The following is a 19,912-nucleotide window of genomic DNA, read 5'->3' on the forward strand; positions in this document are numbered from 1 at the left end:
ATATCGCTGGTCTATGAGCCGAACAATGGGAGATATGAGAAGGATGTGTTCATTTAGGGTTAGGGTTCGCGGGTTCCAGTTCCATTTACCTGCCCGGGTTTCAACCTGTTCGAAGGCCAATTCGAAGGCGGTCGAAATCAAATGGCCAAGGCTTTTGTAAGCGGGTGACATTTAAGAATTATGGCATGTAAATGGAAGGCATTCCCGGAACGCCGATGCGTTGACAGCATCTCTTTCAGAAACCCCAACCATCGGATTATTTTTTGGTTCGGGGAGCTACTGTTAATCAATTTAGAGCCTCGAGGGTCGAGTTATTTTTATTTCTTACCAAAGTCAGATGCGGTCCAGGATAAGCAAAAGGCTGCGCTTCGATGTGCTGATTAATGGGCGATAGTCAACGGTATTAGGGAAAATATGCAGATATGATTTTAATTAAGACATTTCCCTTTTAGTTTTCATCCAAATAAAGATATTTTTATGCACTATGTGGCAATTGTATGAAAAAGTTGCAAAATTGCATGTTAACTGGATCATTTTGTCGGTTTAATGTTTAATCTTATTGTTGTATTTCTTCTAGGCGCTCTATTTCCTGTAATTTCCAGTTTTCAGAGCGCTTTTTTGCGGCACCCCACGGGGCGTATGCGTGTTAAAGCTACCAGCTGCTGTCGTACTTTTGGCTGCCTTTTGATAAATGCACCGCTATTAAAGTGCCGCCTTTGTAATGCGGAAACATCAAAGTGCACTTACACACACGCACTGCAAGGCAAACATTTGCATTCACACACACACACTCACTGACAGAAAGCCATAAAAATCACTTTGTAGCCATGGAGGCGGTGCATCAGCGCAAACTATGCAACAACAACTGCGAGAAAAAGTGCAATGCAATCAATTCAAAGGGGCGAAAGGAGAGCGGAAAATCCAGTGGGCGGGGAAAGTGGGGGGTGTGAAATTACACTTGAAAAAATATGACCAGCTTGCTGACAAAATGGAAATTAAGCAACAAATGTAAATTTCCCAAAGCAGTCTGCAGGTTTTATGATATTTCTATAAATGCTTCACAATAAGCTATATTATTTGCATTTATTTAAGCTTAAAGATATGTTAATTTTTTTGCAGTGCAGTGACAGGAGAACGAGAGCCAGCAGACAGCAGCATTTAATCCTGCAAAAAAGGCATTGCGAGGCAGCATAAAATGATGTTAATCCTTAAATAACGTGAGCAAAGCAAAAAGCGGAGAAAAAGTGTTAAAAAAAAAACCGGGGCAGGCAGGAGGATTGGCGATGGAGGAGGTGGTGGAGGCCACTCGACTGGATGATGGCGACAGCCAAATGCCAATTGAATGCCAAGCGGCTTTAACAGACAGCACACGATCAAAGAGACAGTGAATGAAAAATGGTGCAAAGTAATGGTTAAAGTGCACTGGAATGGAAATCCTCAAGGGGATCGGTGGATGCACATAAAGCTTAAACTCAGGCTTAAATCAAAGGATAAAGGGGACAATGGAGTAACTGGAGTAACTTGAGGAGTTATTTAGCACCAAGGTATCATAAATTATAATACTTTCTTCAAATGTAATTAAAGTTTTGATTCAGAGATATTAAATAGACGTCTTATTGTTAAAGCCATGTAATTTAATTGTATCTTGAGTAAAATCAAGTGTTCTTTAACTTCAAACACTTTTTTTTGAGTCAGTCTGCTGCGTATCATGCCATCACAAACAGCCAGCAGAAATGAAAAATATTTAACCGAAGAGAGAGCAGCATCCACTGGCAACAACCCACTTCCCCTCCATCAAGCGGTTTGACCCCAAAAAAGTCAAGTGCGGCGGAGCTCGAGTTCCGTTTTCCCACTTCCTTACTTCCTCCCTCGGTATTCGGGTTTTTCCCTGGGCTTTTATTCACTCAGGCAGCAACAAAGTCAGCAGGAAAAGCTGAAATGACAGCAACATCAGTGGAAGTTACGGTGTAAATTTTAGTAACAACAATAAATGCAGCAATATTATTGAAAGATACAAAAATTCAAGGGGAATCTTAAGTGGAAACATCCTGAGTAAAAGCAAAAGAGCTGGAAGCAACATAGGAGCAACATCTGTTTCAGTAACAGCAGCAACATGACAAGTTACAACTGCAACAGAGGCAACATTACTAGGTTTTCCAGGCAAAAGTAACCGCAGCAGTGAAATCGTTCCTAGGAAAAGCTGCCACAACATATACTGCTTTAGAGGGACAAAAGATACTGTAACAGCAGCAACACGAGCCCCAAAAACAGCGGCAACATGACAGAAATTCCTCCGACTAACAGCCATATCAGTAGAAATGGCATCCCAGGCAGCAGCAACATCGTCACCAGAGCAGCACCCACCCAATTCGCGCGACGATTCCACTCCGAGTTTCGACTCGATTCAAGTGGCCAAGTTGGCACGCGCCGGCGCACTCAATTGGTGCACGGGCGGCGCGGACTGGGAAAGCACTCAAAATGGGGGACACCACTGCGGAACTCGTTATGCAAGGCGCAAAGGGGCGTGGCCAGGCGGGCCAATCACCACCATTCCCGTTGCGCCGCCGACAGATGTGCGCTCAAAAACCAGTTGAGCGGGTTCTCGAGTCGAGTTTCGAATGGGACTGACTGGTGGTTGTGGTTGTGCGTACGCCACGGCTACGGCTGGTTCATCATCATACCTGTGGTGGTGGCGGGCCATGCCATGAGCATATGGAAACCGGGCGTGAGGCGAGCCAGTTGAGCACCACCACCAGATCCCTGAGCTCGAACCCCGAGCGCCGGCAGTTAACGCAGTGGCCTCGAAGCTGTAACAACATCTCGCGTCCGCTCAAACCGCTCGATCCGCTCCGCTCCGTCACGAGAAAAGCGAGAAGCGCTGAGAGTATCTGCAGTGAAACGTGTTATCGTGATAAGGTTCTACGAGTATTCCATGCCATAAGGTGTCGCACATTATTGTATTGAAATCGAAACGCAACATTCGCCGTCGGCTGAGAAAGTGAACTGTTATCGAATGTGCTAATCAAAAACGAAAAATGTTGCAAGCGCCTGCAAATTGATTTCTATCTCGGATATGCGAATTTACACTGGTTATTAATAGATCTGGTTTAAGAATACTATTATATAAGCATCCTATGCAGACGACGGCTTCCGTGGGACGCTTGACAAACTGATCAAGTCGTCGTCGTTATCATCTATATCTCCTCATACTGGCTGCGATCGGGCTCGATTTCGATTCCCAGGCTAAAGCTGGCGATAGATTTTCGAGCAAGATACTTGGATTAAAAACCGCCAAAATTGTGGAGGCAATTAAAATGAAGGTGAGTCTTGATTGCTCTATAAAAATAAAGAAAATGTCACACTAAACAAGTTTGTAAAAATGGGAGAGGAAAAGAGTTATAATTATTTGAAACAATTTACATTTATATTGATTGTAAAAAATCAATTTTGTTGCTATTGGAAAGAGGAAAGTTATCAACCTTTGTATTAAATATTTCTACATTTTGTAGAAATACTATGGCACATTTTTATAAGTTAGTCTTTAATATTCTCTATTAAATTAGCCAGTAAATGTTGCATGTTCCACCCGTATTACTCGTCGTTTGAGCGGTCTGTTTGCACACCCCCCCAAAATGGAGTTTCTGCTTTCCTTTTTAATTGCTGGACAAAAAGTCCAGACCCCGAGTGACCCACAAATCAGTTTTTTATGTAGAGTTTCCTAGCCCGCTGCGAGCATTTTGGGCCAGAAAACGCAACAGGCGGCGTTTGGTCGGCCGGAGTTAAGACAAAAACCGGAGCAAAACACTTCCAATTCAATTCGAAAATGCCAGCACACTTATAACCGCTGGAAAACGATGAGTTTCCAAAAATATGGAGACGACACAGGGCGGTGAATATGAAAAGCACACAAATCGCACAGTGGGGTTCCCTTCGAAAACACTCAGCGAATAAAGCACAGATCGCAGCCCACACTTTTGGGTATTACTCGAATATTGGCTGTGAAATGAAGGCTGATATTCGGATGTATCTGCAACCAAACCCCAAAAATCATATTCAACTTGGCCTTTTTGTTTTTGTGTTGTATCTTTTCAAGACATTGCATTGATCGTGTCGCCTAAATGATGTTGCTCAATCCCTTGTTCATTCAACAACACATATTTTTTGGTTTTTGAATTTCGAATTTGATTTTGACTTTGATTTTATTTCATACCCAGTCCGAAAACGTTTAATCGATTTTTACACCCGCTGTGCGACGGCCTTTTTTTGTTGTGTGTGAACCACCCACAGGATTTTTGAAAAATATTTGCCATGAGTCTGCAGAGAATCGATCATGATTTATGCTCGCCGATGATCGATTTGCCATGGCTTTGTTCGACGAGCATAATTTTCATTACCATAGCAAATTGGACAAGGTGCTGACGCTTATTGCTCTGCGATATAATTTTAATCGCCCGATTTTATTCATCTAGATTTCTATACGCACCACGGTCATAGGGGGGAAAATCAGATCAGCGGGGCATCCGCTTACATCTCGAATCCAAGATAAGTCCAGAACTCATATGTCAACAGTTCTGAGGTGCCGTCGATGGTCATGGGGCACGGGGGATTCTCGGCGAGAGACCTTTTCTTGACATCATCGATCTTGACCCGGCCCAGATGTTGGTGGATCCCCCCTGCACATATCGCCGCCCCGCTTTATCATCCAAATCCAAATCCGAAAATGACGCCACTAGGCGCTGCCTTATGAATATTCAACAAAGTATGGAGATGGAGTCTTTTTTCCCTGCTCTTAGGTAGTCAGTCGGAGAAAGAGATATAAAAAAGGCATAAATATTTAAGCGTTTAAATGTCGAATGCCTGCGAAGCAGCTATAAAAAACGTATATATACATATTTCAATAATCGATTTTTCATTAATAATTCACAAGAAAATTGAAAGATTGGAAAAAACTAAACCTCCCATAAATACATACACCAAAGATGTTTTTTGTGTAAGAAGTCGTTGACGCCTCCATCTGCGGTTCGAAAAAGTTGTCTTTAATTGGTTGGGAGGCGAACTAAAAATACAGAGTGATTACAGCCTTTGACTTTCCATATCTCCATCTACTTATTAGCTTTGAGTGTTTAACAAAACACCTTTTGAGGATTACACGCCTAACTCCATTGTCCCATAATCCCGCACAAGAAACCGAAAAAAAGGGAGCGCGTGCCGTTGGCCAAGATTTTCCTGCTTACCAAAAGGATGTTTTGCAAAACCAGCTGCCTGGCCAGCGGTCAGCAGATTTTTCAGCAAGCCCCCTAATAATTGGATTCCCAAACAAAGGACATTCTCGAGAGTGTCCTGTGACCACTGGTCGAAAATGCCTAATTGTCAACGCTGACAAGAAGTCTACGCCTCGGTTCTTGTCTCCTTGGGAAAACAATGGGCAAACGGAAAATGCATCTTGACTTGAGCCAATTGCCCCGATCAGGGACAAAGAGAAACAAATATCACACCTTTGTTTTGGGCCTCGAATCCATGTACATATGTACATACCTATTGACAATAGATGCCAGAGTTCCTGGTCAGTTTTCGGTCGGGTTGCGCATGCGAATTGCAGGAAGAGATCGCCGGGTAGATGTGTCAAAATCGCAGCAGCATTTTTAGCAGGTAAATGCGAGAAGTCCCCTTCGAATGAATATCGAATGCAGGAGGCACAAGAGGTCCTCACAAAACCGCACAATGGAAGGCGAGTCGAGTGTCTTGCCATTGTTCGTTCGAGTGCATCCACAAAATAGTCCTTAAAGGACGCTTAGTTGGCCTACAAATGATGCATGGCCCCTGGGCCTGTAAAATTGTAAAATGCCACAAATCATTGCCACTCCTGTCTGCCGGCAACTCAAAAAAAAAGAAAAAGAAGTCAAGGCAGATAGAGACCCAAACCCGCCCCTGGAATTTACGAGCCAACCCCTAAAAGCAAACCATTCGATTTGGATTTCTGGCAAAAAAATTCCAATAAATAAAATAAATGTCCTTTTGCCAGTTTGTCGCCTGAAAATATTCGCATTTAATTGCTTGACAATTGCAAATTGGCCAAAAAGGAATCGTTTTCGTATTACAAACTGTAGTTAGCTTGCTATAAAATTAATCCCACATTTTTAAAAGAACTTGATTTTATATAAAATGTATAACACTTTCTAATATATGTATCGCTACAAATACAAATATGCCACTTGATTCGTTCTTTCCACTTTGTCACCGAAAAAAATTTGTTTTTAATTGCCTGACAATTGCAAATTGAGCCGATAGAGGATTTCAATACCATTTTATCGATGGCATCTACGAACAGTAGCCAAAGTGATTAGTTTTAGGGAAGCAAAACTAGTTTAGAACCTCTTGGCCGTTTGAAACCCACCGCTAAAATCATTCAAAGTCACCCAAATAAATTATCGGCTAGAACTTTGGCGGTGGCCCACAAAAAACAACTTCGCTCTTGATTTATTGGCCCACAAAAAAAAGGGGGGACAGAAATACAATGGCCGAAAGCTGGAAACTGAAATATGAAAATATTATATGTGTAATTTATGCAAAATGCAGATTTAGCTAATTAATTGTGGCCAATGCTCAATAAAAAATAAGAAATCAAACACGAAATCCCCCTAAAAACTCCGCACAAAGATGAGCTGTAGTAAAAAAAAGGCAGTCGACGACTCGAAATCAATAAAAGCCCAACTTATTGATGTTGACGAAAAGACAAAAGCATTTGGGATTTTCGGTTTCGGATTCACTCGATGCTCGTCGAGGCCCCAACTTTATGATGAATGCCTTAAAAATGCCAAAGAAAAAGATACATATTCAAAATAAAAAGCACGAAACAAATACAAGAGAACGCGAAAAACGCGTGTCGAAATTGTTTGAGATACTTTAAGAGAACATCGTTACGGCGATTTTCTCTCCCCAGACTTTGAGTTTTGAGCTCTATTTGCACAACTGCCGCCCGCTAAATTTATGCAAAAAAAGAACAACATTATTGTGGCAAAATAAAAAACAAAATAATCTTAATTGATAAAAAATGGCAAGCGAAATGTTTGCCGTACTTCCAATTGCGAGGGTAGCTACACCCATAAGCTCTGAATTTCCAGCTTGATGCAAATGTTTTATTGAAATTTATTGCCCAACAAATTGCATAGCCACAGGGCGCTGTATAAAACACAGTTTATGCATTCGAAATAAATTCGATGCAGATTATCTCTAATTAAGAGTTAATAAATGTGCAAGATCAGATCTCGATGGAAACATAGGAGCTGCATAATTTCATGTGGCATCGTTTCAAACTATTGTATTGCCATGAATATAGATATAAGCTGATAACAAATCTGTGGTTATAAAAAAGGGTTATCAATTATATGGAATACATATTAAATTTTTAAAAATTTCACCTAGTAATAGTTTCCCTTGTCAGCTCTCAAATTAAAAGTAAATAATAAATCCAAGTGGCTATAAATCTGCGTTTATAGAAGAAGTTCTATTCTGACTCCTAGCCACATTACCATATAATGCGACCTTATCAATTCAGAAGACAAAAGCCCGAAACTGTCGCGACATATATAGTATAATTTACAAGTTCGTTTCGAATCGAAGACAGCTGCCGAAAGCCGCAAATGATTAAAACACGAAACAAGTTCAGGAAATCGGTGGTATCCAAATCAAAGAGTTTACCTGATAGATACTCATGTGTAGATGAAACAGAGGGCCCAGAAGCAAATCGAAGAGCCATTTTCAGTTTGCCACTGTCATCTGAATATTTAGTTTATTTTGTGTTCGGACTCCTTGGTTTATGTTTTTGTTTAGTGTTTTCGGAATGTCGTCGACGCTGGTCGTTCGCTTTGAAATTTAATATCGAAACGTTGTCTATGCAAATGAACATTGCCACCTGTTTATGTTTATGGCCAGTGGAAATGGCAGGCCGAGAAGCTGAGGCTGAAAGGTGGAAGCCGGGCTCCAAAAACGGTATTAGCTGCATAAGTCGGGCGATCTATCAGCCGCGATCCAGAAGATCTGGCGGGGATTCTCGTTCTCCGAGTGGATGATCGTCAGCGGTGGAAAACGCGTGAGAACGATGCCCCGTATGCAAATCACTTTTCGACCTCAAAAGCCCCGCTTCGTAGCCCCGGACAAAATAAAATATACGAAAACTAAAACGAAGAAAGTATTAAAATGAAATTTATATCGTATGCGAGCAGTCAACAGTTATAATAAAACGCGGCTGGGAGCGCACACAAAAAAGGCCGGTGTTTGCCAACAGCAACATCTCCAACGAAATGGCTGTAAAAAGTCAACCAGACCAGTCCCAAAGAACCCAGATCCCAGAACACAGAGCTCAGAGCCCAAAACGATCCCATCCCATCTCGATCCGATCCGATGCGATCCAAAACCCGGAGAGATCATCTCGCGTTGAGTTCAGTTTTGTGTTTTGTAGTGTAATAAAGTGCGACATTTTAAGTCGAAGCTGCTCTTTGGGCCATAACTTGTCAACACTGGAATTGTGGGATACTGGGGTAAATTACACTGAGAAAAATACACTGAAAACGAACTTAAAAGGTGCCTAAAGTAAAGGCCTCAAAACGTTTACTGTTTCTGTAAATATCTTGGTAATAATTTTATAGTAACTTTTATAGACTTTGGCAGTTCTTATTGATCCAACTTCTTTCAGTGTAATTTACACACCTAATATATACCCCCGCACCCCCTTATTACCCAGATCAACCGAGGCTTCGTCATCGTCAGAATCCCAGAAACCGAAAAGTTAAAAAAAAGAATGATATAAAGTGATATAAAACTTTTTATATATGCATATATAAAGTTTATATTTTAAAACAGCTTTTTTCGTTTCGGCTCTTGGCGTTTTAACGATCGGTTGTATATTATCTTTAATAGATATTTCATTTGCATTTTAGTTACTTTTCGGCAATTGTCAATTAGCCACTTAGCGGCTCAAATTGAAAACTGACAGCTGCAAATCGAAGGGCTTTTCTTTTCGATATTTTTTTGTTGGCTGTCGAGAATATTGGCTCTTTGTTTTGGGCCCATAAAAACGTTGGCGACTTTGGCTCGCAGCCATTTGGCCGTAAAATATTTTACGATGTTACGCCAATGTTAGCCCCACAACTCGATGCCCAGTACCCCTGACCCTTCCTGCCGACCAAAAGTCCACGCCTTTCCCAGATTCCCGGATGAATCCACCGACGAGTTGTCTGCCATCATAATATTTGCCTAGGCTGAGAGGCTCCACTGTGGATTTGGAGCTCCAGGGAGGGAGGGAGGTGCAGTGGAGCTGTGTGTGCGTGTGATGTGCGAATATGTTGTGAAAATTGAATGGCATATGCACATTTTGTCGCCAGTGATAAAATTTAATAACGCTGATAAATTTAGCAAAAACACGCTGGACCATTGACATAAAGCGGTAATTAAGTTTGCCGGAGAGATGCACAAAGCAACAGTAACGCACTCGTAGTTGGACAGGTTTGCCTGAAAGTGCAGTAGGTATTCGATAAAAAGGAAAAGGAAACAAATTAAGAACATACTTTCAAAACATCCCCATGCAAAAGGCGTTAGGAGAATATGATTTTATGCTTATAGATGACCATATTGATATCTGCATTGTTGACATTCTTCGAAAGCCTAGGATAACTTAGTCAGTGCGCACTGTATTCCCATAGAAATGCATTCCCTTTTCATCTCTGTGGCCGTTTTTGTTGGCTGCCCAGTTATAGCAGCCCATTAATTTGATTGGATCAATGGGCGCGACAACAGCAACAAAAGCTATAGAATATATACATGTACATATAGATTCGTATATAAATGGAGGAGTATATGGACCAAAGGAGTGAAAGAGTTGGTCGACGACATTACCATTAACCGCTTGCCGATGAAATATTTGTAAACATTTAGCCAATTTATGGAGCGTGCTCGTATTATGGATATGGATGCTTTTATTCCACCTTTTTTTATTCTGTGTTACTTTACTCCAGATCGTGGGCGTTTGTTGGCCGCTTCCATTCATAAAGAGCAGTTCGTGGTGCCATTAAATAACAATCAGATACGAAACGATGATCCCAAGTTAACGCCAAACAAACGCCGACGTGTTAACTTTTTGGTAGTCATATTTTAGCATAATTCAATATATTAGGGCCCACGCAACGCGGGATAACACAAAAAAGTAGCTCTAATTAAAAAGCGATACGCCTTTTTGGAAAGTCAGCAAGCAACCAAAATATATATTTATTTGACAGACGCCCGTTGAAAATTTTCATGGCGCATAAATCAGCTAAAAAAAGAGTTTACACAATAAAAATATTGGAAATAAACCGAGCAGCCTTCGCTGCGATTTGTTGTTGAAAAGCAGCTTAAGTCGAGAGATCGAAGGCCTTAGGAAAACATTTGCCAAAATCCGTTCAAGTGACAAGTGGCCAAGTTGTTGTTATAACTGCTTCGATATCGGCCAAAAAGATATGTCCATTGTGGTTGTCTGCTATCAACCGGCTTTTGTTCGTTTGTTTTTCCATCTATCTATGTATCTAGCTATCTGTCTTTTTTGGGAGCACAACATTCTCACGGTGGATAGAAAACGCAAGGAGATGACAAGTCACAACCGGAGAGAAACCAATTGAGTGCCAAGGGCTTTTGTCATCAAACCAACGATCCATCCATTGATATAGCAATCGATATTGGTTCGGTAGTCCCTCCGATGATCGCTCAATTTGCGCAATGACGTGAAAGATTCAAAATTCGGAAGGTAATCGATCTTCTAGGCGTGTCCCCACCTATGCATGTATCTTTTCGAACCAAAGATGATACAGTTCTCAACGCAGCCCAGCTACTGGTTGCAATATCATCTTTTCTTTTTTTCTGAACACCTTGCTGGGGCAGATATCTCTATCTATGAATATCCCTGTGGAATGGGTAGAATTATAAACTTTATTGCATACTCTTCATGTGTCTTTTATAGTTCTGTCTTGGCCTTTTGTTTTTCCCACTTTTATACGACTGCCAGCCGGGGTTATTTACGACATTTCGAGCCAAAAGTTGCAAGGTGCAAGTTTTAAATTGTGGAATTTTTATGAGGGCCTCGCCTGACCTGCGTAGTGTGCTTATATAACATTGGGTATTCATAGCAAATAATAACAATAAAAGGCACAGAACTAGCCACGGTCCCACAGATAACCGGCGAGATCTTTTATCGCACATTGAAACCCGCAGAGATCCGGCGAATTCATCATCTTCTATCAATTCTGAAAATCTTTGCCACTTCAGTCTGCCCAGATGGGGGTTCTTAATTTGACTTATAATACTGACACACTTTAAATTCGCTAACATTATTAGGCATCTGATAAAAAAATGTATTTGCTCATCATCCAAATCCATTCAGCATTTTTTTTGGCCTACTAAAGCCATTTTCCGCACTTTATTCTGTCACCCAGTCGGGAAAGTTTCCACGAATTCTAAGCCCACAAGAAACCCATTTTGAATTCATGGGCAGATTTATGCAACTCGCATTGAAATGCGCACACAACCGCAAAAGGCTCACGAGACACTCACGAGTAAATTACAGTCAAATGACATGCTCGCTAAAAATGCCACTTCAAATGTGTCCTTCTGCCCGATTCCCTGCCCCCCAACCCCCTCACCACTCGTCCATCCATCCGCCTATTTTGTCCTTCTGACAACTGACATATTTTCAAAAGTGGGCATAGACATGACAACAACAACAACAATTGCATGTGTATAACCAACAAGCTGCAGGGAATTGGAAGTGCGATTTCGGGTCTGAGACACTGCGAGAAAAGTATATAAAAATATATATAAACTAAATATATATACTTAAAACCCTGTGAATATTCGCATCTACAAATATTTGAAATATTTAAATGTTTTACTTTTCATGTGCGATTATATCAAAAACAATTGTTTTCAGTGCATTGAAGTCACTGTCTCAGCCTCCGTTTTTGTGTATTAAAACGGGCGTTGGGAAAACAAATTGCTGAAAACACCCCTCGTACCGCTTCCCTTACCTTTCCTTAGCCCACCCCACCCCATCCCACCGCAATTTTCCCGGCAGTATTCGGCCTTGTTGTTGGTTGTGTTTTTCGGGCGCGCAATGTGAAAAGTTAAACGAAAGTGACAGGCGACGCCAAAGAGGAGGGATGTGGGTTTGGGATTGGGACTGGGATGTGGTAGATATGGCAGAGCGCAGGCTCGTCCAGGGAAAATCGGGTGGTTGAGGGGCATTTGTGGGCATGGTGTGGTATCTATGGGTCGGGGGCTTGACTGCCGACTACCGCTATTAAACGTGTCACATATACACGGCGGAGTTGAAAAGTTAAATGGCAGCGGCTGCGCGTTCAGACGGCCATGTTAGGATGTAGTTATTTAATGTCCACGGAACACGCACAGATACAGATACAGATACAGATGCAGATACCAGCTCACATGTTGCTCATTTTGATGGTGGCCATATTGCATATTTCGGTCGGCCGCAACCCCCCTTCAAACGCGGACCGTACTAGTAGATACATTTGTATCTGATAGTTTGTGGCCTGTCATAAATTATTCTCATAGATATCTATTACCCAAGGGGCATGCTCTCGGTTATGCGCTGTTTTTTCTTGAGCTCTGCGCTTCGCTTCGGCATTGTCTTATTAATTGCCTTAGTCGCAAATGGCGGCCCTTTGATCGGGTTATAGTCACGGCCAAAGGTTTTATCTCGTATTTGTTTGTATTTATTTTCCGGCGGCAACAGAAGAAACGAATTCGTCAGCTAAGTTAACAACAAGTTGCCATAAGTTAAACGACAATTATTTGTGTCTACAATTGTTTTCTCAACGCCAGTTACCAACAAACAAAAAAAAACTGCCAGCATGTATTTTCCCTGCCATTTTTGATTAATGGAAAAACTTCGTTTCGCATTTCCTTGCCTGTTGCGTTAATGAATGAAAAGTACATAACCGCAACGCCGACCATTAATTAAACGCTTCAAGTACTGAATTCAATTCTTTTTATTTGAGCGTTTAAAATTCATCCCAAATTGCACATCATAATCAACAATAACCAGATCGAGCAATTGAAATGTTTTTCAATCTAAAGGAAGATAATGAGAAGGCATTAACATCGATTGAAGTGTTCTTTGATGGGCGACCAAAGGGGGTATAAGTAAATTATTGCCGTTTAAAAATATAATTACAAAATAATTTTCAATATTTAGTGGGTTACTTTTCCAGAGAGTTTTTTCTATGTAAATAATATATGCATATTAAAAAGTACATTTTAAATGCATTGAAACCAACCGGATTTACTTTCACTTCTTATCTTATCTTCGCTTGATTTATTTACAATTTAGTATCAAATTATTTTGGACACTTTAGATATATCACTTGCAATAAATTCACAACAAATAATTCAACTTTGCTAAAAATATTCTCAATTGCATTTTTGCTTCAACTTTAATTTTATTTTGGCACCTTTTGAGTACCTAGTGACATACATTTTAAAAATTTCTTTACGGATCATATATCAATTTAAATTTTATACATGCAGTCGGTCGAAATTCCCATTTCATTATACACTTGTTGAATTTACCCGCCTTAATTAATTAATAATGCAATGCAATGCAGATTTTGCAGCCGTTAAAATATTTGTTGAAATCAACACTTTACGCTCAGCACTAAAAAATCAATTAAGAAAGCCACAATCTAAATAAAACGGCTAATACGGCGGATTATTTTTCGCTTCGGTCTCTTTTTTGTACTTTATGAAACGCAATAAAATTTGTTGGAAACACTCATTTAAATCGGCGTAACATGCAGGCGATACATTGAATATTCATAAGATCGATCTTCGGATGGGTCGATAAATTTCACATTTTTGGTACTTCGAAGTGAAGCAGTTGCCGTCGCAGCCACAATAACACTGATATCGCCAACAACAATTAGCATAACATTTTTAAATTTATGGTTCAATTTTTGAATAAGAGCGAATCGGAATCGAAAAAATCGAAAACGAAAACAAAACAAATCGCCGCGCGAACGAAACTCGTCTTTTGTGCGGCTATTGAAATTTGTTAATATACATAAGTTAAATGCTGCAGCTAAGAAATAAAACAGAAGCCGCCGGGACATTTGCCAGATTTATTGAACGATTTCATTTGAAGGCACAACAAAAGAAGAAACAAATCCGACGGGCGCTACGATCTCAGATCAGATCGCATATGTAGCTAGCTTTTCGTATTTCAGACTTTATCCGGTTCTCAGGTCTCTGTGTGATAATAAAAAGAGTCACCAGAATTTGCATAGAATACTTGTCCCACACACCCAATGCTGACCACGATTTTCATTTTATATTCCCGCTCTCTTCCAGACTGAGCTGCGTTCCTGCGCAGCGTGCGGGGAGCCCATCTCGGATCGGTTCTTCCTGGAGGTCGGCGGCTGCTCCTGGCACGCCCACTGCCTCCGCTGCTGCATGTGCATGTGCCCCCTGGATCGCCAGCAGTCCTGCTTCATCCGGGAGAGGCAGGTGTACTGCAAGGCCGACTACAGCAAGTGAGTATAGGAAAACTTTCAAATCAAATATATATCTATAAAAATCTAGAACCTAATACCAAGTTATAGTTTGCTTCTTCTAAACTTCTTTTAAAACAAACTGCCCCTTGAACTTTCGAAAAGTTCCAATTGATTTTCCAACTCGATTGTGTATGTGCACAAGTGTTTCCCGAATAGTTTCCCACACATCTTCTGTCCACCTGGTTAATTGTAATTGTAACAATTCGACAGCGTTTGCGACTTAATCCATAAAGTCAACAGCGACAAAGATGCGGCCAAAACGTAACGAAATGGAATGAAAACTTTACGGGCAGAGAATGCAAGTTGCAAGCTAAAAAGTATCTGGCAGATACAAAAAAAAAAAACAGAGCGGGGGAAACGTAGGAAAACGGTGTCGACGTCGAACGAAATGAAAATAAACAAACAGACGCGCCGTGAGATGCTGTAAAAATATTTATTTTTCAAGTTAAGAATTTTAAGTGTGCATTGCCCGATGGAGACATCTTCCAGCTTCGGCTTTACCATCGGCATCTCATCGCATCGGATCGCATTGGATGCGAACCCATCCCGAGAAAACCCATCACCAGGCACATCCGAGTCATGCTTCGGCCATACATTGTTGTGGCTGTTGTAAAAATAAGCTTAAAAGCTAACAATAAGCCACCGAAAGTTGCCGACTCATTTGGAAAAACGTTTGCCAGGGCAGCCACTTCCGCTTGGAAAGCGCTCCGGCATACAGGAAAATACTCAACCATATCGGATTGATAAAGATGCCTTTGTTTTCTGCCATATCTAAATGTGCATTTGATTCAAATTAAACATAATTTGCATCTGATACTACTACTTACTCTTACTTTTGAATGAATATTGCAGCAGGTTGTGGTGTGCGTTTAATAGCTCATTCATTTATTTAAACACTCACGATGTATTTTTTTTAAATTTTTATCACTTATCAAGCCCCACTGATTGCTATTTCCTCTCGTTTAATTGCAGAAATTTCGGCGCCAAGTGCTCCAAGTGCTGTCGCGGCATCTCCGCCTCGGATTGGGTGCGTCGGGCACGGGAGCTGGTCTTCCACCTAGCCTGCTTCGCCTGCGACCAGTGCGGACGCCAGTTGTCCACCGGCGAGCAGTTCGCCCTCATGGATGACCGGGTGCTCTGCAAGGCTCATTATCTGGAGACGGTCGAGGGTGGCACCACATCGAGCGACGGTTAGTGTTTTACTAGGGTTTTACTCACTACGAGTGCAGGCCTCCAATTGTACGAACAAAACTGGGGGGCATAAAAACAAGTTGGAAACATGCTGCACGCTTCAACGGCAGAACGGTTGCCAATTCGGGACGCTTCAATATGAACGGTACAGTGAAGCTGCGCCAGAGCTAAGCGCCAGCCAGTCGCCACTGACGAAATCGTGTCACACTCGTAAAAAACAACGCGGCAGTTGATTTCTTTCCTTCTCTGAGACGACGTGATCGGCTTGTGAATGTCGTAGCCGAGTTCCCCAGCCCCAAGACCCCATCTGCAGACCCCTGAAAACCCCAACTCCTCCCCGGATGGGGCAGACCACCGTGTCCGGTCACAGTGGCCACATAAAGCGTGGCAGCAACAACAGCAGCAGCAGCAGCTCTATAAACCATAAACACTTTTTGACGTTTTCAATTTGGCCGACTGTCAAAATGCTTTTAGACCAGGCCTAGAGTCACTGGGAACTTTTCAGTTAAAGACCTTTATGGCTTACACGCACTTGAGACTGCTCAAAATTCCCTTCATGACTATAAACATTGCAATTAAAATAAATTTTATATTTGCTATGTAAGATTTTCAAGAAATATTTCCATAAGATCAAAAAAATATAATTAACTATAAATTTTAAATAATTATAAACTAGCAGCATCTAGTTTGTGTACATAAGATACTCTATCTTGGGCAACTTCGTAGATACTTTAGGTCCAGTTGTAATTGCATTTCTGATCTGCCCCTTATTTGATTTCGAATTTTATTTTTCCATTCCAGAGGGCTGTGATGGCGATGGTTATCACAAGAGCAAGACGAAACGGGTGCGCACCACCTTCACCGAGGAGCAGTTGCAAGTGCTGCAGGCCAACTTCCAGATTGACAGTAATCCGGATGGCCAGGATCTGGAGCGGATCGCCTCGGTGACCGGTCTCAGCAAGCGTGTGACGCAAGTGTGGTTCCAGAACTCGCGGGCGCGTCAGAAAAAACACATACATGCTGGTAAGAATAAAAGTAAGTAGTGGATTAGTGCCGCATGCATCCTCCCAGTCCCCGTTCAACCCGCAGATACTCCTGTAGAGTATCCGTAGAAAAAGTAGAACCCGACCGTACAGTACTCATTTGACTACAATCCCCCCGCACATGAAATCCTTACGAGCTGCCAACACAGTACTTACAATTTCTTCTGTTTTCTTCTACTTTCAACAAACGATTTTTGATTGCAGTGCGCGAACCGGAAGGAAGCTCATTTGCGCGTCATATTAACCTGCAGTTAACGTATTCATTTCAGAATAACGCACAGAACCCAATGCATTTGAACGGCTCTAAAGCGGGTCTATACCCGACTCATGGTAAGAAATTATATACTTTCGAAAAACGATAAATTCAAAAAGAAATGAGCGGCTTACTATTGTAAATAGACATACTTGCAATAGGGATTGTTGTTCATTTAAGCAAGTAAGAGTATACATACCAAAGAGAACTATCTAACAAAAGAACATTACTCTCGTCTTCTTGCAGAATCCTCTATGGATGAATTGTCGCAGGACTCCAGTGTGCACTGTATGCCCAGCGAGGTGTGACTAGAGCAATCCTCGCCAGCTCGAGCACATCGCTAGCTGACTGGCCACCCACAAATCGTCCTTTCCTAGTCAAAATTTATGTAATGCGTCCACACGAAAGCAGTTTCGCAAAAATCACACAATTCGGTCCGGAGAAGAATAGAAAAAGAATGAAACCTTCAACATCATACAAAGCAGTCCCAGTTTTTAGGCTTTGAGCAACCCGAACGAACCACCCAACGTCATCACAGTGAAATCTCATCATAAAAGACACAGCAAACAAACAAACAAACATTCCTGCATTGTAGTCTAAGGAACTGCAGCTTAGTTAATTTAATTTAAATGAAATTTAAATTTAATTTAGTTTAATGTTCAGTAACCGATAAGTGTTTCCCACATCATTCAACTCGAAGATTGATAACTGCTTGCCAAGGCTCCTGTAATATATTTATGCGTATGCCTAACCAATCATTGTCTTATATTTACCATGAGAAACGTTGTTATTGTTTATTTTCTTGTTTTCTAAATGTATAAAAACCGATATAAATATATATATATATAAACTTAGTTCCATAGTCGTACCCTAAATATAGCTCGCCAGGCAATTTGTATATAGTAATGATAGCCGAAATTGATAAGCAACGCAGAAAACAGTTAATGAGAAGAAACTACACAGCTAAAAACTAACATTTAGTTAACAAAAATTATAAAATACAATTAAAGATGAACCGAAATCAATTAAAAAAGAAAAACAAATTAAAGAGAAAACAACTTTTTCAAAAACAATTCAGTCCAGTGTTGTAAATTAATTGGAAGTGGAGAGGAAATGTTATAGCAATGGAATGGATGAATCGCAAAGGACACATCATTTGTTCAAACTTTTACTATGCTATTAGTGAATGTATTCTCGAGTGAAGTGCATCTGTAGCTCTTCGTTATTGGTTTTGCTATTAGCTAACTTCTATTGATTGAAATCTTCTGCTAATACCTTAATTTCAATCAATTTAATCGTTTGCCAAACAATCTCTTTGGGCAACACTCGAAATCGATTTCCGGTGCAGCTCGATCGCTCGATCGTTCGATCATCAACCTGTGCCCCACCAGCGATCTTTGAAGAAGCATCTGCCGCAGACAGTGTGACGACTACTTTTGAGTCCGAACTGCGATATCCGCGTTCGGAGCACATGCACATGGTTTGTGGGCACTCGAGGTGCCAGTCAAGTGGCTGGATTCTAGTGTTGCACTTCAGGTTACGCCAGCTAAGTGCATCGAGAGAGAATCGAGGGCATTAATTGAATTATAAGCCTAGATTATGCAGAGGTTTCCTGCCCAACATCCAGCTGTTCGGATAAAGCAATTTGTGTGGAAGATCATCGCGTTGATCATGCTTATTGGGATCGAGAGTGGATAAGGTATTGGGAGATTTGGATTCGGGTTCGGGGATTCGGAATGGGAATGGGAATGGGCATGACTGGGCAGGCTCTGGGTACTGCACTTGTTTGTAATTCCTGTTGTTGGTTTATAATTGTGCGATCGCATTGCAGACGAAAAGGGCTTTCCATAGCACGTTACAAAAATATCAACAAATCGTCATCATTAATAATGATCACTCCGGGCTATGGTTGCTACTACACGGAAAACAAAAAAGGTTCAAAATAGCTATGGATTTACTTGTAAAATAGAGTATAAATTATTACTCGAAGGTAATATATATTGAGAGGTAAAAATCGTTTGACATTTTTGAAAAAGTTCTGATGTGAGTTTTAACACTGCAACTCCTTTTTTCAATCATTGATATAGTTTTTTTTTCAGTGCATATATTTAGTGTTTGTGTGTGTTTATTTTTCGGGCTGCCCGGTTCATTTGTCAAATTTCACCGCGCCCCCAAGTGATCCCCGGGAGATATATCTCGAGATCTGTTGCTCGGATCGGATCTCGTGTTGTTGCCGTTGTTATTTGAGCAAACATTCAACACTTGAGCCGAGAGATTTTCGTGGCCAGGTCCAACAACTCAATTCCCAGAGGCCCCTTGCCCCTGCCACTGCCCCTGCCCCAGCCCCTTGCCCCTGCCCCTTCAACTCTCCCTGCGCGGCAATGAAATTATGAATGATGTGATACTTTTGCCATTGAGATGTTTTCACAGTCGCGGGGCCCATGACATGCCCCGGCCATATCTTATTTGCTATATCTACATCGCCTGCGAGATTGGAAACTGGCAACTCGACTTGCTGCTGGCTGGCTGGTTTCTGGTTGCCAGTTAAGAGTTACCCACATCCCGTGCCCAGTTCCCCATCCAAAGTTGCTGCCGTGTTTGTGTTATTTCTGCTGGAAATGAGCGATCGCGTGCAATAATTTGTAGACGACTTTGCCGTCGAGCAGAGACTTTCAGGCCTTAGCATTCACAATCCAGAATCGAGAGAATCCAGTGTCCAGTATCCAGGTTGCAGAATCCGTATTCGAAATCGTTCCTGTTGCTGCACATGCTGCACATCATTTTTCAAAATCATTCAAACACTTGTTAAATATTTTCTTAACCGATTGATG

The 19,912-nt window shown here is 41.3% G+C and overlaps 1 protein-coding gene across 3 annotated transcripts; it reads left to right on the forward strand.

Moving 5' to 3' along the window:
• Nucleotides 1-2,755: 2,755 nt before the first annotated feature.
• Nucleotides 2,756-18,136, forward strand: LOC6610668 (LIM/homeobox protein Awh). Of its 3 annotated transcripts, none has more exons than XM_002035199.2 (6): nucleotides 2,760-3,320; nucleotides 14,392-14,573; nucleotides 15,567-15,784; nucleotides 16,587-16,820; nucleotides 17,033-17,158; nucleotides 17,328-18,136. In XM_002035199.2, the coding sequence occupies exons 1-6, from the start codon at nucleotides 3,315-3,317 to the stop codon at nucleotides 17,387-17,389; spliced, it is 828 nt and encodes a 275-aa protein (XP_002035235.1). In that variant the 5' UTR covers nucleotides 2,760-3,314; the 3' UTR covers nucleotides 17,390-18,136. The 3 variants fall into 3 exon arrangements, with proteins under 3 accessions (XP_032575154.1, XP_002035235.1, XP_032575153.1); XM_032719262.1 differs by having other exon boundaries at nucleotides 16,587-16,808; XM_032719263.1 differs by lacking the exon at nucleotides 17,328-18,136 and having other exon boundaries at nucleotides 2,756-3,320; nucleotides 16,587-16,808; nucleotides 17,098-17,130.
• Nucleotides 18,137-19,912: the final 1,776 nt, after the last annotated feature.

Source organism: Drosophila sechellia, chromosome 3L, assembly GCF_004382195.2.
Source record: "Drosophila sechellia strain sech25 chromosome 3L, ASM438219v1, whole genome shotgun sequence".
Classification (NCBI taxonomy): Eukaryota; Metazoa; Arthropoda; class Insecta; order Diptera; family Drosophilidae; genus Drosophila; species Drosophila sechellia.